The 19,923-nt window shown below is 45.2% G+C and overlaps 2 protein-coding genes across 3 annotated transcripts in view; one reads left to right on the top strand and one right to left on the bottom strand.

The window, feature by feature from the left end:
- The first annotated feature begins 3,253 nt into the window (after positions 1-3,253).
- On the top strand, positions 3,254-12,869 carry LOC101732585 (C-type lectin domain family 2 member B). Its single transcript, XM_004919361.4, has 5 exons — positions 3,254-3,379; positions 5,438-5,548; positions 6,773-6,954; positions 7,112-7,218; positions 9,959-12,869. The coding sequence occupies exons 1-5, from the start codon at positions 3,319-3,321 to the stop codon at positions 10,113-10,115; spliced, it is 618 nt and encodes a 205-aa protein (XP_004919418.2). The 5' UTR covers positions 3,254-3,318; the 3' UTR covers positions 10,116-12,869.
- Positions 10,802-19,923, bottom strand: part of LOC100487426 (ovostatin-like) — a 45,046-nt gene continuing 35,924 nt past the window's right edge. For both annotated transcript variants that reach the window (XM_031906023.1, XM_018089787.2), the window contains exons 26-36: positions 19,021-19,180; positions 18,746-18,820; positions 17,717-17,879; positions 16,550-16,770; positions 15,065-15,280; positions 13,937-14,061; positions 13,673-13,763; positions 13,471-13,533; positions 12,961-13,063; positions 12,779-12,831; positions 10,802-11,012 (exon numbers count right to left, since the gene is read on the bottom strand). In XM_031906023.1, coding sequence (XP_031761883.1) covers positions 12,788-12,831; positions 12,961-13,063; positions 13,471-13,533; positions 13,673-13,763; positions 13,937-14,061; positions 15,065-15,280; positions 16,550-16,770; positions 17,717-17,879; positions 18,746-18,820; positions 19,021-19,180 — 1,261 coding nt within the window. In that variant the 3' untranslated portion in view covers positions 10,802-11,012; positions 12,779-12,787. The remainder of the gene's footprint in view (positions 11,013-12,778; positions 12,832-12,960; positions 13,064-13,470; positions 13,534-13,672; positions 13,764-13,936; positions 14,062-15,064; positions 15,281-16,549; positions 16,771-17,716; positions 17,880-18,745; positions 18,821-19,020; positions 19,181-19,923) is intronic.

Below are 19,923 nucleotides of genomic sequence, written 5' to 3'. Positions count from 1 at the left end.
TGGTGAGCAGCACAATGAGAGGAATTGGGCAATAAGCTCCTTATCTTTATTTATCCAGAAAGTTGACTCAAAATGGCCTCTTTCTGTGACCCTGTGGGGGTGGGAGGAGAAGGGGCTCCCCAAGACTGAAACCCACCCTGCTGTGAGGGTGATGGGGGTCTCCCCAAAATGCTTTTTGTACCAGTAATTCCTTTTTGGGGTTACATATGCGGCAATTCATTGGGAAAGCATTCTTCTGAGATTGGTTGCCCCCCCAGTAGCCCAGATTTACCCTCTGGCTACAGATCTCCCCATCACTTTAGAGGCGGCCCTACACAATAAGCCCCGCCCACGAGGGTGCCAAACGAGCGCATCTTTCCAGCAATATTCCCCCTGAGGTGAGTGATATGGGAGCAATTAGATTGTTGTCTGAAAGCAAAACATTCATTAAAGTCTTTCATTTGTTACCGCATTTAGCTTTGAACAAGTTAATGAAAGCAGAGATCTGATTGGTTGCCATGGGAAACCGGCTGCAAATCATAGCATAAGTCAATTATTATTTTTGCCACCACCTCCCCCCTCACATCACTATATATATATACAGGTATATATATATACAATCGCTTGGTTTTCTTTTTATAGAATTTCTCAGGCGATATAAAGGCCTGACAGCTGGATCGGCCTGAGCAGGGAACCCAAGAGGCAGGGGTTCTGCACAAACGGATCCTTATTCAGCAATATGTGCGGCAGGAGCGGCCGATGGTCTGGCCATTGTGTGACAGGCACAGGGTTGGGCAAACACATTCAGTAGGTCTGATTAGCAGAATAGATCCTCTCAGGTCCCTGTCTGTGTTTCAGATGATGGGTGGGCGGGTCCTAACGGTCCTTGCCAGTAGGGGGGAAGTAGCCAATCACAGCCCGGCAGTCACACAAGCAAAGACACGCTTCAGTCCCCTATCAGGTCAGCATAGCTGCTGATTGGTTCCTATCCTACAGTGCCGCCGCCCCCCCTGCACAGCCTGGGAAAGGAGGAACAGGAAGTCGAACAAATGGGCGGGACTTGTGGGGTTTCAATTCATTGGCACAGTATTGTTTTTTACACAATATGTCTCCTTTAAACCCAAATATACTCCGGTTTGCACCAACTCCACCCATTTCTTAGCAAGCCCCGCCCCATTGGTTACCCACTAGTCTGAACCTAATCAAGACTTTTGCACCTTTTGTTCCCCAACTGGATGCCCACCTGCAGGGTCAGACTGGGGGTGCAGGGCCCATCGGGGCTACTCCCCAGGGCCCCCACACCCCCCCCAAGGTGCCCCCGCTTGGCGCCTCCCCTGCAGGAGCCCCCGCCGTGCCCCCTAACCCCCTTCAGGGACCCCCACCCCCTGCCGACATCCTCAGCTGAACACATGTAAGTGAAGCGCGTCAGGGAAGGACCCCTGGGTGGGCGCCGGGGCCCACTGTTTTTTTCCCAGTATCCCAGTGGCCCAGTCCGACCCTGCCCACCTGTCTCCCTGAGCTGTACACTAGGTATATATAGGGATACAGACTGCCTCTCACTGACCCTCTGTCTGTTTACCCCCAGGTTCAGGATTGAAGGATATTCCAAGTGGGCGCTGCTCAGTAACATACGTGTGCTCGGTGGGGCTTGTTATGAGGACAGAAGGTGGATCTGGAACAGAATGGAGAGAAAAAGCTAAGCAGTGAGACACCCCATAGCCCTGGGGCAAACAATTATCCCCAAATAGCAGATCTGTATAACTGCTCGGGGGCTTTCTAAGCACTTTGCAAGTGTAAAGTGTAACCACAGCGCCACCTGCTGGCGGAATATCACTTTTTTTTCATATCAAACTTCATCATTATTGTAAATGTAAATAAAAACCCCCTAAAGTTAAAATAAAAAGATAATTACTCCTTTGTGTCATTTCTGAGCCGACAATGAAAAGGAAAATTCAGCAGAACGGGGAGACTTGTCCATAGGATAGAGATGGACCCTCAGTAGGAAAACACAGAATTTCCCCCAGGATTTCTCTTTTTGGCTGGTTCATTCTGTAAGGGCAAATGGTACTGCCATAAAGCAGGGATGTCTGTGGGGGAAACTGATACTTTGGGGTATCCAGAGAGCTTAAGGTTATGGCTGCAGTAATGAAAGACTGAAAGAGAGGTAGAACCCATACAGACTGGTAAACACCGAGAAGTACCCTAGCAACTAGACAGCACATTGGAAATCAGAATGGGAGATAAAGAGTTAATAATAATAATAGGAATAACAATAACACTAACGCCTCTGAGCTACAGGGAAACATGTGAAACAGCAGAGAATAAAAGGGATCACATGTTGTTCCCGCACAACAATACACAATACGTTGTGATTCTTTTTGGTGTGTTGGACCCAGTTACAAAGGTCAGTGTCTAATGTTGGGACACATAGGGTTAAATGGCCTCAAATGGCTTTAAATCGGTATTGTGAGGAAACCTGGGGGGGGGGGGGGTTCAATAAACACAGCTATCTGGTTGCTATGGTCTTATTTGCCCTAGCAACCAGGCAGTGGTTTAAATGAGAGATATGAATAGGGGAGGGCCTGCATATATATATTTATTTTATTTCTATATCAGGGAAGTGGGTGGATGGAAATGAGAGGGGGGAAATGAGGTATAAAAAGCCCATCTCCACCGGCAGACACTAGCCATTCATACTATACATCCTTACACACTAGCTAGCTCCCCTCTATGTAGCCGAGTTAGTTTAACTAGAGATAATACGCTCTGTATAAACAACACCCTCCCATTTACTCTTTGTTATGCCTGTTTTGGCTTACAGATAAGCAGGAGTTCAGATAATCAGAGGGCTGGGAATCTTATTATCTTCCTCGCAAGGACCAAACATGGAGTCATTTCCCTGTTTGCCCAGTTTTATCAAAAAATATCAATACACTACTTGTGATGTATTGTGATACTAATACCTACAGTTAGTATTACTGGTTGTATTTATAGTTTATGTATGTGAGTGTATAGATTGGTAGGTGTGGGTTAGGTGTGCTGGGTTTACTTGGATGGGTTGAACTTGATGGACTCTGGTCTTTTTTCAACCCTATGTAACTATGTAACTATATGATTATACACAACAACAGGCAACAAATGTGTTCAGCACTATTCAATAAATTGTCGGTTGAACAAGAGAGTGTACTGCCACTTTAACTATTCATATTATGAGACAGCCGTTGCCTCCAAACAATCCTCCAAGGCGGTAATTTCTATGGGGATTTGTTTAAAGTTGACTCACAGACTCACAAGCGGAAAGCCAGTAACAGCTGAGCAGTCAGGAGCCGCCGCGCAGGGATGGGCGAGGACGTGCGGGTACAGACTGAGGGGCTAATGCAGCCGGGGGAGAGGCAGAGGGGTAAGTCTGGGGAAACCCGTTATCCAGAAAGCTCCAAATTACAGAAAGGCTGTCTCCCATAGACTCCATTTTAATCAAATAGTTCAGAATTTCAAAACTGATTTCCTTTTTCTCTGTAATAATAAAACAGTACCTGTACTTGATCCCAACTAAGATATAATTACCCCTTATTGGGGCAGAACAGCCCTATTGGGTTTATTTCATGGTTAAATGATTCCCTTTTCTCTGTAATAATAAAACAGTACCTGTACTTGATCCCAACTAAGATATAATTACCCCTTATTGGGGCAGAACAGCCCTATTGGGTTTATTTCATGGTTAAATGATTCCCTTTTCTCTGTAATAATAAAACAGTACCTGTACTTGATCCCAACTAAGATATAATTACCCCTTATTGGGGCAGAACAGCCCTATTGGGTTTATTTCATGGTTAAATGATTCCCTTTTCTCTGTAATAATAAAACAGTACCTGTACTTGATCCCAACTAAGATATAATTACCCCTTATTGGGGGCAGAACAGCCCTATTGGGTTTAATTAATGTTTTATTGATTTTTTAGTAGACTTAAGGTATGGAGATCCAAATTATAGAAAGACCCCTTATCCGGAATACCCTTGGTCCCGAGCATTCTGAATAACGGGTCCTATACCTGTACCTGTAATGCTCTGTATGAATGGGAATGAATAGCATGAATATATATATATATCACTCTGGCTTGTGCCACTGTTATTATTATTGGGGGGGGGTACTGCCTGTAGCAGGGTGCCGGGAGTTGTAGCAGTAATATTTATTTAGTATATCTCTGATATCACACACAGAAATACAGTATAATGTACAATGATGGGGGCACAGGACTCACCCATGGATCCACTGGGGTCTGAAGCTTCTATCCTTCGCTGCAAAACCTGCATCTGCTCCCCATTAGTGACGGGTAAGAGTTACAGTTCAGCAATTGAGAAGCGATGAACTGTAACTTGTACCCATTGTACCTCAATGTTCAAATTTCAATTCAACATTTTTTTTTGCATTTAAACTCACAATATTCGTCATCATCAGTGATGTGCCGACTCATTGGGCAGGGCAAACGGGGAAACTCCTAATGGAATGAGATGACTATAAAGTGATGAATAGGGGGATGAGACGATGCTCTATAAATAATAATATATAATAACACACACATACAGTATATACAGTATATATATATATAATAAGCATTCAATTCTGATGTCTCATTGCTCATGTCACCTTCCTGCACGAGGGCAACAGTCCCTGCCAATCCAGCCCCATGGTAATGTGTATGGAGTGCCAGTACTAATGGGTGTGGCTGTGCCAGTGTGTATGTCAGTGCCAGTACAAGTGTAATCAGGGAGATAATGCCCAAGTGTGTATGTATGGTAGTGCCAGTACAAGTGGGTATGGCAGCACGGGTACCAGTGTGTATGGCAGTGCCAGTACAAGTGTAATCAGGGAGATAATGCCCAAGTGTGTATGGCAATGCTGGTACCAGTGTGTATGGTAGTGCCAGTACAAGTGGGTATGACAGTGCGGGTACCAGTATGTATGGCAGTGCCAGTACAAGTGTAATCAGGGAGATAATGCCCAAGTGTGTATGGCAGTGCCAGTACAAGTGTAATCAGGGAGATAATGCCCAAGTGTGTATGGCAGTGCCAGTACAAGTGGGTATGACCATGCCAGTACAAGGGTAGGAGATAAAGGTGTAGGATACAGACAGTGCCAGTACCAGTGGGTATGACCGTACCAGTACCAGTGGGTATGACCGTGCCAGTACCAGTGGGTATGACCGTGCCAGTACCAGTGGGTATGACCGTGCCAGTACCAGTGGGTATGACCGTGCCAGTACCAGTGGGTATGACCGTGCCAGTACCAGTGGGTATGACCGTGCCAGTACCAGTGGGTATGACCGTGCCAGTACCAGTGGGTATGACCGTGCCAGTACCAGTGGGTATGGCAGCGCAGGTACAAGGGTAGGAGATAAAGGCGTAGGATACAGTGCCGCTCACTACTGACAGTTCTACACTCGGTTCTGTTCTCCGACAGATACAAAGCGAGAGCTCTGCTCCCATTGGGTCCTGTTGCCGCTGTTACTCTGCGCAGTTGCGGGTTTGGTGGCTGTGACGGTGGCTCTGGTTATGGTGCTGAGCAATAAAGGTGAGTTCTGCCCTCGCTGATATCTGTATAAATATCATTTCCGGGATTCCATTGTGTGTAAGTGCCCCCTAGTAATAGTACCCCTGCTCCTTGGGTCCCATACAGCCCCCCGGTATTGTGCTGAGCGTCAGCCACGTTGCCTCTCACCCACATATACTAAATGTGTATATTCCAATGTCCAGCCTGGCCCCGTATGTCCAGCCCGACCCCGTATGTCCAGCCCGACCCCGTATGCCCAGCCCGACCCCGTATGTCCAGCCCGGCTCCGTATGTCCAGCCCGACCCCGTATGTCCAGCCCGGCCCCGTATGTCCAGCCCGGCCCCGTATGTCCAGCCCGGCCCCGTATGTCCAGCCCGGCCCCGTATGTCCAGCCCGGCCCCGTATGTCCAGCCCGGCCCCGTATGTCCAGCCCGGCCCCGTATGTCCAGCCCGACCCCGTATGTCCAGCCCGACCCCGTATGTCCAGCCCGACCCCGTATGTCCAGCCCGACCCCGTATGTCCAGCCCGACCCCGTATGCCCAGCCCGGCCCCGTATGCCCAGCCCGGCCCCGTATGCCCAGCCCGGCCCCATAAGCCCAGCCCGACCCCGTATGCCCAGCCCGGCCCCGTATGCCCAGCCCGGCCCCGTATGCCCAGCCCGGCCCCGTATGCCCAGCCCGGCCCCATAAGCCCAGCCTGACCCCGTATGCCCAGCCCGGCCCCGTATGCCCAGCCCGGCCCCATAAGCCCAGCCCGACCCCGTATGCCCAGCCCGGCCCCGTATGCCCAGCCCGGCCCCGTATGCCCAGCCCGGCCCCGTATGCCCAGCCCGGCCCCGTATGCCCAGCCCGGCCCCGTATGCCCAGCCCGGCCAGTAAATGCACTGCTTTGTGGGTAAAAACAATGTGACTTGACATCATTTCTTTATTTTGCCCTCGCCTTCATTATTGTGCCTTTATATTTATTACAAACATGTATTTATAGTCACACGGTCTGTATATAAACACTCTCACAATCATGGGATTTTGTGGTAAATATTGTTTTCTCTCTGAGTATTACACAACATTGCTGCACAAGCATTAGTCACAGGTCACAAGGTAGGTTTTACTTAGCCTTTTTAAAACACCATTGTTTTGTATGAAGTTCAGACGTAGTTAGTAAAAATAACAATAAATAAAAATAGAAATTGAGTTGGTACATGACGCTGTACAAGTGAGAATGAGATTATACAATATTTCCCCAGGTGCCTCAGAGCCGAGGGCACAATCTGAGCGGCGCCGGCGCCCCCCCTGTGAGGAGGACTGGATCTGGTACCGGGGGAAATGTTACTATTTCTCTGAGACGTACGATGAGTGGAACAACAGCCAGAGCTTCTGTGCCTCCCACAATGCATCTCTCTCTCTCATCGACACCCAGGAGGAACTGGTGAGTAGATAAAGGGAAAGTAGTGTATTTACTTTATAATAAATGCTGAATAATAATAATATAAAGGAAGCAATGCCAGGGTACGTCGAGGAAGAAGAACAGATATGATATTTTCATACAAGGGTTAATATTGAGAGCTAATGATTGATTCCCACAGGACTTTCTCAGAAGACACAAAGGCTTCCAAGACCATTGGATCGGGCTGTACAGAGACGCTGAGCGGCGGGCCTGGGTCTGGGCAAATGGATCTTTATTCAATAACATGTAAGTGTTCAGCAGCGAAGGTCACATGATGCTTTAGTAGGGACCCGCCCCCCAATAAGGGTAGCCTGAGGTGGGCTTAATGGAACCCTAGCACAAGGGGCTTGTTAAACTTTGAGTTCACTTTTAGTATGATGTAGAGAGTGACATTCTGAGACAATTTGCAATTGGTCTTCATTTTTTATTATTTGTCGTTTTTTGTTCAGCAGTTTTCCAGTTTGGAGTTCAGGTTGCTAGGGTACAACTTACCTTAGCAACCAGGGAGTGGTTGGAATGAGAGACTGATATATGAATAGGAGAGGAACTTAATAGTAAAATAAGTTATAAAAAGAAACAATAACGGTAAAATTGTAGCCTCACAGAGCAATAGTTTCTGGCTGCCGGGGTCAGTGACCCCCATTTGAAAGCTGCAAAGACTTCGGTGCACACATGCAAAGGCCTGAGATCCAATGGGATGGCAGGACATACTGCTGAACCTGCCCCCGAGGTGCCCACACATAGTCAGGCACAGGCAGTAATTGCCCGAACCAACTGTGCTTTGTTATAAATCAGTTTTAATGAACAGACACTGAACATTTTGTAGTCAGATTTCTCCCCCTTTCAGCGTTGGTACAACCCAAAGCCCCAGTTCCTGTGCAGCTGTGCCGTGTCGGCTCGACTTAGTAACGGGGGGGTTTCAGATTCAGCCACAGGATATATTTATATTCATAGGAAGAACTATTGTCTGAGAATTTGTTGGACTGGAAATACCCCCTGTGCTGTATTGTACTTAATGTATGGCACAGGTATGGGATTACGGAAAGCCGTCTCCCATAGACTCCATTTTAATCAAATAATTCAGAATTTTAAAACTGATTTCCTTTTTCTCTGTAATAATAAAACAGTACCTGTACTTGATCCCAACTAAGATATAATTACCCCTTATTGGGGGCAAAACAGCCCTATTGGGTTTATTTAATGGTTAAATGATTCCCTTTTCTCTGTAATAATAAAACAGTACCTGTACTTGATCCCAACTAAGATATAATTACCCCTTATTGGGGCAGAACAGCCCTATTGGGTTTATTTAATGGTTAAATGATTCCCTTTTCTCTGTAATAATAAAACAGTACCTGTACTTGATCCCAACTAAGATATAATTACCCCTTATTGGGGGCAGAACAGCCCTATTGGGTTTATTTAATGGTTAAATGATTCCCTTTTCTCTGTAATAATAAAACAGTACCTGTACTTGATCCCAACTAAGATATAATTACCCCTTATTGGGGCAGAACAGCCCTATTGGGTTTATTTAATGGTTAAATGATTCCCTTTTCTCTGTAATAATAAAACAGTACCTGTACTTGATCCCAACTAAGATATAATTACCCCTTATTGGGGGCAGAACAGCCCTATTGGGTTTATTTAATGGTTAAATGATTCCCTTTTCTCTGTAATAATAAAACAGTACCTGTACTTGATCCCAACTAAGATATAATTACCCCTTATTGGGGCAGAACAGCCCTATTGGGTTTATTTAATGGTTAAATGATTCCCTTTTCTCTGTAATAATAAAACAGTACCTGTACTTGATCCCAACTAAGATATAATTACCCCTTATTGGGGCAGAACAGCCCTATTGGGTTTATTTCATGGTTAAATGATTCCCTTTTCTCTGTAATAATAAAACAGTACCTGTACTTGATCCCAACTAAGATATAATTACCCCTTATTGGATATAAAACAATCCTGTTGGGTTTAATTAATGTTTTATTGATTTTTTTTTAGTAGACTTAAGGTATGGAGATCCAAATTACGGAAAGACCCCTGTTACACAGGACTTTAAATATTTTTTTTTTAGTATTCCATGAACAGAAAAAGCCCCCATAGACGTCCATAGAACAGACAGTTGTGCTTAAGCAATAATTCTTTTGGTTAAATGGAACCACACCCTCCCTAACGGAATACATATACAGTATTGGCAATAAAATATCATTAATTTGAGTAGCGATGAACTCAAAAGTGCTCTTAGAAGCTCTTCTGCGATAGATATATGTTTCTAGTTTTCAAGATATTTGCAGTTTTTATACAGCTACTATTAGTGCATTAAATAAATACACAGTGAGGTTGCCCTGCTTAGAATGGACCAGATTAACTCTTAATTTTTTAAGCAACATCATCTCTTGAATTTTTTTTTTTGACTACAGACATTTCCCTAAAATGACCAGCAGGTGGTGCTGTTGTTTAACATTCATTTTATTTATAAAAACTTCTGGATTATATTCACATCCATGTGGGGCTGTGATAGCAAAGGCCATGTAAGATATATAACGTACTTCTATTAGATGTATTAAGTTTTGTCCTTGCTGCTCTAAAAGAACCCATAGCCTGGAGGTAGGAACTGTCTGCCTTAAAGGTACAGTAACACCAAAAATTGAACGTTTTAAAGTAATTAAAATATAATGTACTGTTTTGTGTTTGCTACAGAAACTCTACTATAGTTTATATAAATGAGTTCCATTGTAGCCCCGGGGGCAGCCATTCAAACTGGAAAATGAAAAAGGTACAGGTTACATAGCAGGCAATAGATAAAACATCATTGTATTCTCCAGAGCGTATCTGTTATCTGCTATGTAACCTATGTAAGACTCTCATTGCCCAAGTTTATTGGGTGGCTGTTAGTTTTTGGGGTTTTGGGCTGCTTGAGCTAATCTGGGGGGGCAGGGGTGCCTGACCTGACAAGCTCTGTTTGTTCCCCCCACAGGTTCAGGATTGAAGGCACCGCCCCCTGCGTGCTGCTTAATAACCTGCGAGTTGACAGCGCAGCCTGTAATGGCGACAGAAGGTGGATCTGTAACAAAATGGACACAAATACATTTATAGGAGGCGCTGTTGCCCTCAGTATGAAGGAGATGCCCTGATGGGCGGGCCCACAGATTGTAACAGGCGTATGGGTGTAGGCGTACCTACCAACATACCAGGAACAAACTATATGCCCGTAACCGCCCAGACTGGCCCCGGCAACAGGAACATTGGCGCAGGCCCGGTTTAGACCCGACTGACTGGCCTGTTGGGAAAGAAGCAAAGTACCAAGCAAAAGGGGGGCGGGGCTTCCTGCTGAAAGAGAAAGTGAAGATTAATTTATCCTTTAAACCTTGTATATGCGTCATTTTATATTATTATTATATGATACAGCTCCCTGTGGATCTGCACTGAGCCCCAAACAAAATACAATGGGGGCCCAGCGAGACTCATTTACACCGGGCACGTTGGTACATGGGATAAAGATCTGTTTCACTATGATTGGCCTTGTCCAAAACTGAATCCCAAATATAAGGTTCCCCCATTTTGGCCCAACTACACGTTATTAAAGGGGCGGTTCACCTTTAAGTTCACGTTTAGTATGTTATAGAATGGCCGATTCTGAGCATGATGCAGAGACTAATACTCTGAGATAAATTGCAATTGGTCTTCATGTTTTATTACTTGTAGTTTTTTAGTTATTTATACTCAGCGGGCAGTTGTATGGCACGTTCCCTACCCTTCTATAGGACTGGGCAGTGCCAGGATCAGATGAGCAGCCCCCAGTAATAACAGGACAAGAGGGTGGAGTTGTCGGACGGCATTTATTGGCGATGGCATTTTGGCACAGGAGGAATAAGAAATAAGATTTCAGAATAGAAACATTCGCATTTTGGCCTGAAAGTCTGTGGCATGTGGTTGCGCCGGGCAAATATCTGTAGCGCAACATCTCCGTAACCCGGCAACGGAACAGTCTCCTTCATCAGTTTCCCTCATAACGTCAGGATCCGGTTCTCCTGGGGGATAACCAAAGGGTTAAAGGGGTTAACTTTCAGTGTGATGTAGAGAGTAATATTCTGAGACAATTTGCAATTGGTCTTTATTTTTTATTATTTATAGTTGTTTAGTTATTTTACTTTTTGTTCGGCAGTTCTTCAGTTTTTAGTTTCAGCAGCTATCTGGTTGCTAGGGTCCAAATGAACTTAGCAACCAGGGAGCCATTTAAATAAGAAGCTGGTATATGAATAGGAGAGGGCCTGAATAGAAAAACAAGTTATAAAAAGTAACAATAACAATAAAACTGGAGCCTCACAGAGCAATAGTTTTTGGCTGCCGGGGTCAGTGACCCCAAATTTAAAAAGCTGCAGAAAGTTTTAAACTATTTTCTAAACTATAAAATATGAAGACCATTTGAAAAGTTGCTTAGAATAGAGAATTCTATAACATAGTTAAATTAAAGGTGAACTACCACTTTAAGTGATTTCCCAGACATACTAGTAAACGTGGGGCGGAGCTATGGAAGACAGGGCACCAAGGGCCCCAGCTTAATGGGAGAAAACACAGTATCATTGTGAGACCTTCCAGCTGTTATTGAAATACAATTGCCAGTCGCCATCAGCAGGTTTTGGCTGTTAGTGTGATGCAGGGAGTAGTAGTTGGGCAATAGCCAGAGAGACACTGATCTAAATAGAAATATATTTCATTCATGACACATTTTATTAATTATATTTTCTTACCAGGGGGCCCAGTCACAATCTGGAGGCCCACAGTAAATACACCATTGGACTCTGACAGGCCGGTAAATACAGGTTGAAGGGATGAGGGTTCCCCCTAGTGGCCAAGGCTGCATTAACATGCTTTTTGCTACCAATAGAAATGCACAGAGCTTTCAGCCAACCTGCTTTTCTGGGGAGATACCTGTAGTCCAAGTATGGGCAGAGCTGAGGGGGAAAGGGTTGTGTCACTCCAGGAATGTGGCCAAAAACCTCGTAGAAATCACCCCCACAAGGTGGGCTCTTGTGTGTGAAAACCCCACCACCAACTTCCCATCATGTCTAAAATCTGACCAACTGTCTGACATGTGGAAGAGAGCTGCCCAGGGGCAGAAAGTGCACAGATCAGTGGCTGGTATGTACTAGGGGTAAAGAGGATTTACAAATCCAGGGCAAAGTATCATTGGGCCCAAGTTTGATCCTGGGAGGACTTAAGGTAGCCACACACTGGAAGATTTGCTCGTAGGGTGAGGTTGCTACTTAATTCAATCGTTTGGCCCTAGGACCACATAATCAAAATACAGTGTTGGGCATAGGTGCCGTCGGATCAGGATCTCTTCAATGAGTTGATCACCAATTCGCCGGGTAGGCCCATCGGGGGTGCCCATACACGGGCAGATAAGCTGCTGAATCTCTCTGAAGGACCCAGATGGGCAGCTAAAATCTGCCCCTGTGTGGCCACCTTTACTTATGGGCAATTTCAGCACCAACTATTGTTGAACCAGATGTCAACATAGACAGTATGGCAGAACTTGCTTCCATGGATATATTCTGAGGGTACATTTCCATTCAGTACAACTAACTGTTTGGGGTGAAGACACACGGGGCAATTAGTTGCCACAACCTTTTAAAAAGTCGCCGTGACTAATCGGCATTTGAGCTAATGGCACGAGATTGGTCACGTGTCTTTGTAGCCTCCCACAACTTTGACCCAACAGTCCATTTTCCCTACTGGCCTTCGGCCGCTAGATGGAGGCACACCATGTAAAAGTATTCACACGTCCCATTACCTGAGGGCGCTATGCAGAGCACGAATGTTTGAGCTCGGCAACTCCATTGTCACCTAAGATAGAGGAGAAAAAAACATAGTGTAAAAAAACTGGCAGTAATGGATATAATTGTGTTAATGCCCTGTTACCCAGGCTCATTAAAGTGGCCCTTGGCTACTTGGCTAACATACAGTAATAAATACCTGTTTCGTAGTAGTCAAAGACATAAACAAACTGCGGCTGGAAGTTCTGCACTCTGTTACTCATCTCTAGAGTCACGGACAAGGTAATTGGCTTGCTAGAGACCTGCAAAAAGAGGAGAACATAAACTAAATATATATAGGGGTGATTATATATATATATATATATATATCTATATGGGGTGATCCCTGGATATCCTCAGAATTGTCTTCATCTTCTCAATTGGCTAGAAGCTTGGCAGCAATTAACTGAATGAATGTTTGATGGTCTTGAGAAGATCAGGACATCATGAAGATGCCAGAATGTTGGGGGAAGAAGCCATAAGTCATCATAAAGTCCTCTCTAATGGAATATAGAAGCCCATGGAATAAAGAACAAGTCTAACTCAGGTCAATATGGGAATATTAAAGGGGGAGTTTAAGGTAAAAAGCTATAACATTCCAAGTGAAATGAAGAGTAGGACTGGGTTGGGTAGTAGAGGCAACAGATGAAGACAACTCTAGTTAACTCACAGATTCCAGATATATAACCAGACGATTATCCATCTGCTCAACTTTGGAAACATTCTGCCTTAGCTGTGGAAAGAACAGAAGGGTGAGTGAGGGTAAGGCTTTATCCCATACAATCCGCTGCATTTCACTTGGACATCTATTGCCCACTGATCTAGAAGATATGGGGGAGCTTAGGAACTTCGTTCATGTTTATAGACCATACCTGTTGCAGGGACTGATATTCCACTGTGTATCCAGACAACAGCTTGGCCATTATAACAGCCATGTTGGATTGATTCCTGTTGCCATGGTAACTGCAAAAGATAAAGTTAGAAATCAATAAAAAGTAGGTGAGATAACACCATGTTTGGGTTACTCTGCTGAGCCTCTCACACCCCAGTCAGGATGTGTGATTAAACTCATTGCTAGCTGCACAGGGTGGGTTCCACACAGAATGGGAGGGGATAGGGACACGGGGGTACTGTACCTTACAGACATGGCTATGGGAATGGTATAGGCCACTCCATTCACACAGCTTTTACGGTCTGACTGCACAGAAAGAGAGAAGGCGGAGACTCCTTTTATCACTGGCACATTGTACCGAACAGAGCACTGGAAAAAAACACAAAAACAATCTGTATAGGATTCTGCTATGGAACCTACTGTATAATGAACAGAATGGAGGTTTGACACCTGGGGCAGGGGATTCCTCTCCTAATGGGACACTGTTACCCCCAGCAGGGGATTCCTCTCCTAATGGGACACTGTTACCCCCAGCAGGGGATTCCTGTTCTAATGGGACACTGTTACCCCCAGCAGGGGATTCCTCTCCTAATGGGACACTGTTACCCCCAGCAGGGGATTCCTCTCCTAATGGGACACTGTTACCCCCAGCAGGGGATTCCTCTCCTAATGGGACACTGTTACCCCCAGCAGGGGATTCCTCTCCTAATGGGACACTGTTACCCCCAGCAGGGGATTCCTGTTCTAATGGGACACTGTTACCCCCAGCAGGGGATTCCTGTTCTAATGGGACACTGTTACCCCCAGCAGGGGATTCCTCTCCTAATGGGACACTGTTACCCCCAGCAGGGGATTCCTCTCCTAATGGGACACTGTTACCCCCAGCAGGGGATTCCTGTTCTAATGGGACACTGTTACCCCCAGCAGGGGATTCCTCTCCTAATGGGACACTGTTACCCCCAGCAGGGGATTCCTCTCCTAATGGGACACTGTTACCCCCAGCAGGGGATTCCTCTCCTAATGGGACACTGTTACCCCCAGCAGGGCAGGGGATTCCTCTCCTAATGGGACACTGTTACCCCCAGCAGGGGATTCCTGTTCTAATGGGACACTGTTACCCCCAGCAGGGGATTCCTGTTCTAATGGGACACTGTTACCCCCAGCAGGGGATTCCTGTTCTAATGGGACACTGTTACCCCCAGCAGGGGATTCCTGTTCTAATGGGACACTGTTACCCCCAGCAGGGGATTCCTGTTCTAATGGGACACTGTTACCCCCAGCAGGGGATTCCTATTCTAATGGGACACTGTTACCCCCAGCAAGGGATCCTATTCTAATGTGACACTGTTATTGACTGATACAGTTTATTTACCTGCACCAAACAGCAGCCTTTCCCCTCGACCTCAAATCCATAATTTCCAGGTACTTTCGGCAGAGGCTGCCTCTGGACAAGAAGGCGGTTATTTGGTTGTACGTTGAAGTTGGCAATGACTGTATTTCCTGAAGTCACCTTGACTTGGTTTGTGGCCCCCGGCTTGTATATAAGGCAACTATACCTGGCGAGAGCGCGCAAAGCCACCACCGTGTCCTGTAGAACGGGCAACAATTTTATTGGCCATGGATAATAAAGCAAAATTCATATATTCTTATAATACCCAATATAATATAGACTAATTACAAATAAAATTGGCACAAAGATAGGATTTTGGGATGATTCAAAGTTTGCCTACATAAAAGCTTACACAAAATGGCTGCTGCCTGCCTGCTGTGTTTGTCGGTTCCAAAAGAAGAAAGTAAGTATTTCATATAAAGGCTGCAGGCTGAGTTATACAGGGAACTCTGAGTATCACTCATGTATTATAAGGGATAATGTACCCCCTACTGTAAATGATAAGGATATTAGCAGTCACTGAGGGGTTCTGTGCCCATATAAAGGCACAAGGCTGCAGGCTGAGTTATACAGGGAACTCTGAGTATCACTCATGTATTATAAGGGATAATGTACCCCCTACTGTAAATGATAAGGATATTAGCAGTCACTGAGGGGTTCTGTGCCCCCCATATAAAGGCACAAGGCTGCAGGCTGAGTTATACAGGGAACTCTGAGTATCACTCATGTATTATAAGGGATAATGTACCCCCTACTGTAAATGATAAGGATATTAGCAGTCACTGAGGGGTTCTGTGCCCCCCATATAAAGGCACAAGGCTGCAGGCTGAGTTATACAGGGAACTCTGAGTATCACTCATGTATTATAAGGGATAATGTACCCCCTACTGTAAATGATAAGGATATTAGCAGTCACTGAGGGGTTCTGTGCCCATATAAAGGCACAAGGCTGCAGGCTGAGTTATACAGGGAACTCTGAGTATCACTCATGTATTATAAGGGATAATGTACCCCCTACTGTAAATGATAAGGATATTAGCAGTCACTGAGGGGTTCTGTGCCCCCATATAAAGGCACAAGGCTGCAGGCTGAGTTATACAGGGAACTCTGAGTATCACTCATGTATTATAAGGGATAATGTACCCCCTACTGTAAATGATAAGGATATTAGCAGTCACTGAGGGGTTCTGTGCCCATATAAAGGCACAAGGCTGCAGGCTGAGTTATACAGGGAACTCTGAGTATCACTCATGTATTATAAGGGATAATGTACCCCCTACTGTAAATTATATAATGAATAAAGTACCCCCTGTTGTAAAATATAGGGATATAGGTTGCCGTGGAGTTTCATGACCATATAAAGGTATGAGGCTGAAGGCACACTGTATTATCCTTATATATATCCTTATATTAGTCACACTGACATCAGATAGCTTCCAGGTAAAATATTATAGAATAATTGATTACGGCGGTTGAGCGGTATCCTCCTTGTGAATTCTGCTGCTGAGCGAACCATAGCGCTATTTGAGCCATATAGGATTTATCATCCTGAGAAGGGGCGGGCCCATATGTCATGCCCAGCAGTGCATAGCCGGTTATCTCCGTCTCGGCTGAAGGGGAGGGTGCAGAGAAGAATGGGGACGTCTCCTCTTTTGGCTTGTCAGGTCGCTCCCAGTGGGTGGTACCAACTGATTGGAGAGGGGGAGACATAGACAAACATAATATACACCATTTTATTTCATTGTCTCAAGGTTCTTATTAATCACCTTATATAAAATCCAAATTATTAACGATCTAAATATTTCCACCGAACAAATTCAATGAGAACATTGGAAATTCTAGAAATTAAAGCCAAGCAGCTCTTTAAAACAGCAAACACACACTCCATTCACTGGGGCAGTTAATGCCAACAGTTCAGTAGTTGAACCACATCATTTTGGCATGTATTGGGGAACAGATTATGCCAAGATACGGGGGAAACATACAGTAAGGAGATACGGGGGAAACATGCAGTAAGGAGATACGGGGAAACATGCAGTAAGGAGATACAGGGAAACATACAGTAAGGAGATATGGGGGAAACATACAGTAAGGAGATACGGGGGAAACATGCAGTAAGGAGATACGGGGAAACATGCAGTAAGGAGATACGGGGAAACATGCAGTAAGGAGATACGGGGGAAACATACAGTAAGGAGATACGGGGGAAACATACAGTAAGGAGATACGGGGAAACATGCAGTAAGGAGATACGGGGAAACATGCAGTAAGGAGATACGGGGGACACATACAGTAAGGAGATACGGGGAAACATGCAGTAGGGAGATACAGGGGAAACATGCAGTAAGGAGATACAGGGGAAACATACAGTAAGGAGATACAGGGGAAACATACAGTAAGGAGATATGGGGGAAACATACAGTAAGGAGATACAGGGGAAACATACAGTAAGGAGATACAGGGGAAACATACAGTAAGGAGATATGGGGGAAACATACAGTAAGGAGATACAGGGGAAACATACAGTAAGGAGATATGGGGGAAACATACAGTAAGGATTGTTAACAACCAGTAACACTGGAATGGACCAGCCAATCCTGCTCTTGATGAGACCACATCCATGGGTCTAGTTACCTTTGTGAATGGCCTTACTCTTCAGCTGTGCCAGAATGTAGTTGCGCTTCTCCATATTTCCCGATACAGCAAATGCGTAGAACATGAGCACCAGGTTATACAGTGACTGCTCTCTCTTAGAAGCCTCATCCAGACAGCTGAAAGCTCCATGCAGCAGGGTTTGCTACAGGATAAAAATACTAAATAGCTTCAGACATGAATATGAAATATAATGCAAAGTTCTAAGATTTATATCCACGGCCTAATGAGCTACAAGGGAAACAGATAAAGTACAGACACCTAGAACTGGACTGGCATTGGCTGATCAGGTTGACCCTAATATCTGATCAGGTGTAATGTAAATATCAATCTAACAGGGTGCCATTTTGTTTTTTTGGTCTTTGGCACAAAAGGTAAAATCAACCCAATCTGGACCGCCATTGGCTTGGTCAACCTGTCTGGCAACCTGGCCACATATGCAGAGTTTGGGTTTGACATGCTGATGCTGCAGAGCCTAAGAGGGTTTTAGAACAATGGGTCCTGGACTTCTCAGCCAGAAATCTGTAGCCTTCTGGGTCTCTAAGCTCAGGACACTCTGCTTTAAATTCAAAAGGAACAAAGTAGGGCAGGGATCCCTAACCTATTTCCCTTGTGAGCCACATGGAAGCATGAAAAAGTTAATTGAGGATGCCAAATAAGGGCTGTGATTGGCTGTTTGGTGGCCCCATGTAGACTGCTGCTCTGCTTGGAGTAAAACTGTGTCTCTGGGTGTCCAAAAAGCCAGAAATTGAAAAATGGCACCTACTTTGAGGCCACTGGGAGCAACAGCAAAAGGGGGTGGTGAGCAACATGTTGCTACTGGCTGGGGATCATTGGAGACTATATGTACATTTGGTATTCAGTTTAGGCCTTGATCCCTCCCACTATTTCTATTATTGTTTCCTATCTAAGAATAGGAAATTTCTCTCCCACATTATACGCCCGTCTCTAATAACGACTGCACCCTGCAGAATCCCCACAGGGGGAGGTAGATTGATATTGAGAACTTACCGCTGCTGGGTAAGGCGTGTTCCAAAGCATTGCAGCAACATAGCCTGTGAAGCTGATTTCGTTATCGGCGCCGCCCTGCAGAATAAAAATAACAAGTCATTCTCCTGCAGAGGGTACTTGGGAGACACAATCTCCACATGTTTCTAGACTGCTGCCCCCTTTATCCCTATACTGACAATTCTGCCTGTTGCTTAGGAGGACTTCAATAACCAAAGCTCAGTCTTTAGGCTTCCAGATCACCCATATTCCCAGAGCATCCAGGCCAAGCTTCTCACCTTTAGCCCACTGTGAAAGAGAGTTCCAGTGGCTTTGAAACACCCAGTTTTTGGGTCCTGCATTCTTTGTAGGGCGAGTAGAGCCTGATTCTGGACTGTTGGGTCCACCAACGTGTAGGGCTTTATTAGTTCAAAAGTGTGAAATATCAGAGCTGTCAACCTGGGAGAAAACAAAAAAACTGAGTTCACAATGGGTCTGAGTGCCTACAGTATATCTTGGCAAGTGACATTTGGGGAACAACCTTGCACTAGGCTTCCTTGGTGGAGCTTAAAGCTGCTCCTACTAACTAGCCCTGTCTGTGGCCATACATGGGCAGATTTAAGCTGCTGATTCGAGTCATTTAAACTGATTTGGCAGCTTATCTGCCCATGTATGGGAACCACCTGATGGGACTCCCTGATCGATATCTGCCTGAAAGATAGTTTTGATTTTCCCGTTGGATCAGGGACCACATCAACTCACTGATGCAGCCTTCGGTCTGACAACTCCTATACCTGTTGTTGTTTGGCCCTAGCAATTGAATTAGCCTGATATTGTCCACATTAGTTGGGCACATCAGGAGAAAATCCACTCATTTGGCAAGATCTGTATGGCCACCTTAACACTAGAGCATTCTATAACAGGAGCTACCTGCCACTGTCTGTACTTCTTATATTCTACTTAATATGGTCCCTTATCCCTGACTTCACTAAGGATCAAATTACCATAGAGCTCAGTATCAATGGGGCCTCTGGTCTCAGGCTCTCTAGCAGCATCTACCCCTCCATAGAGTGATGTCCAAGTAGACAAAACGATGTGCTCCCTCCCCTTATATAGACTAGGAAACAGGCCCCTGGGCCTATAGGAACACATTCCTTCCCCAAGGGCGTTGGTTATACTTCATGACAGTGGGGATGGTTACT

The sequence above is a fragment of the Xenopus tropicalis genome, chromosome 7 (assembly GCF_000004195.4).
Source record: "Xenopus tropicalis strain Nigerian chromosome 7, UCB_Xtro_10.0, whole genome shotgun sequence".
Lineage (NCBI taxonomy): Eukaryota > Metazoa > Chordata > Amphibia > Anura > Pipidae > Xenopus > Xenopus tropicalis.
This window is presented reverse-complemented; position numbering and strand designations above follow the sequence as displayed.

Coding starts and splice junctions, on each gene's coding strand:
- LOC101732585 (XM_004919361.4), top strand. CDS start 3,319: ATGGGCGAGGACGTGCGGGTACAGACTGAGGGGCTAATGCAGCCGGGG. Junction 6,955..7,111: donor TCGACACCCAGGAGGAACTG/GTGAGTAGATAA, acceptor TGATTCCCACAG/GACTTTCTCAGAAGACACAA. Junction 7,219..9,958: donor GGATCTTTATTCAATAACAT/GTAAGTGTTCAG, acceptor TTCCCCCCACAG/GTTCAGGATTGAAGGCACCG.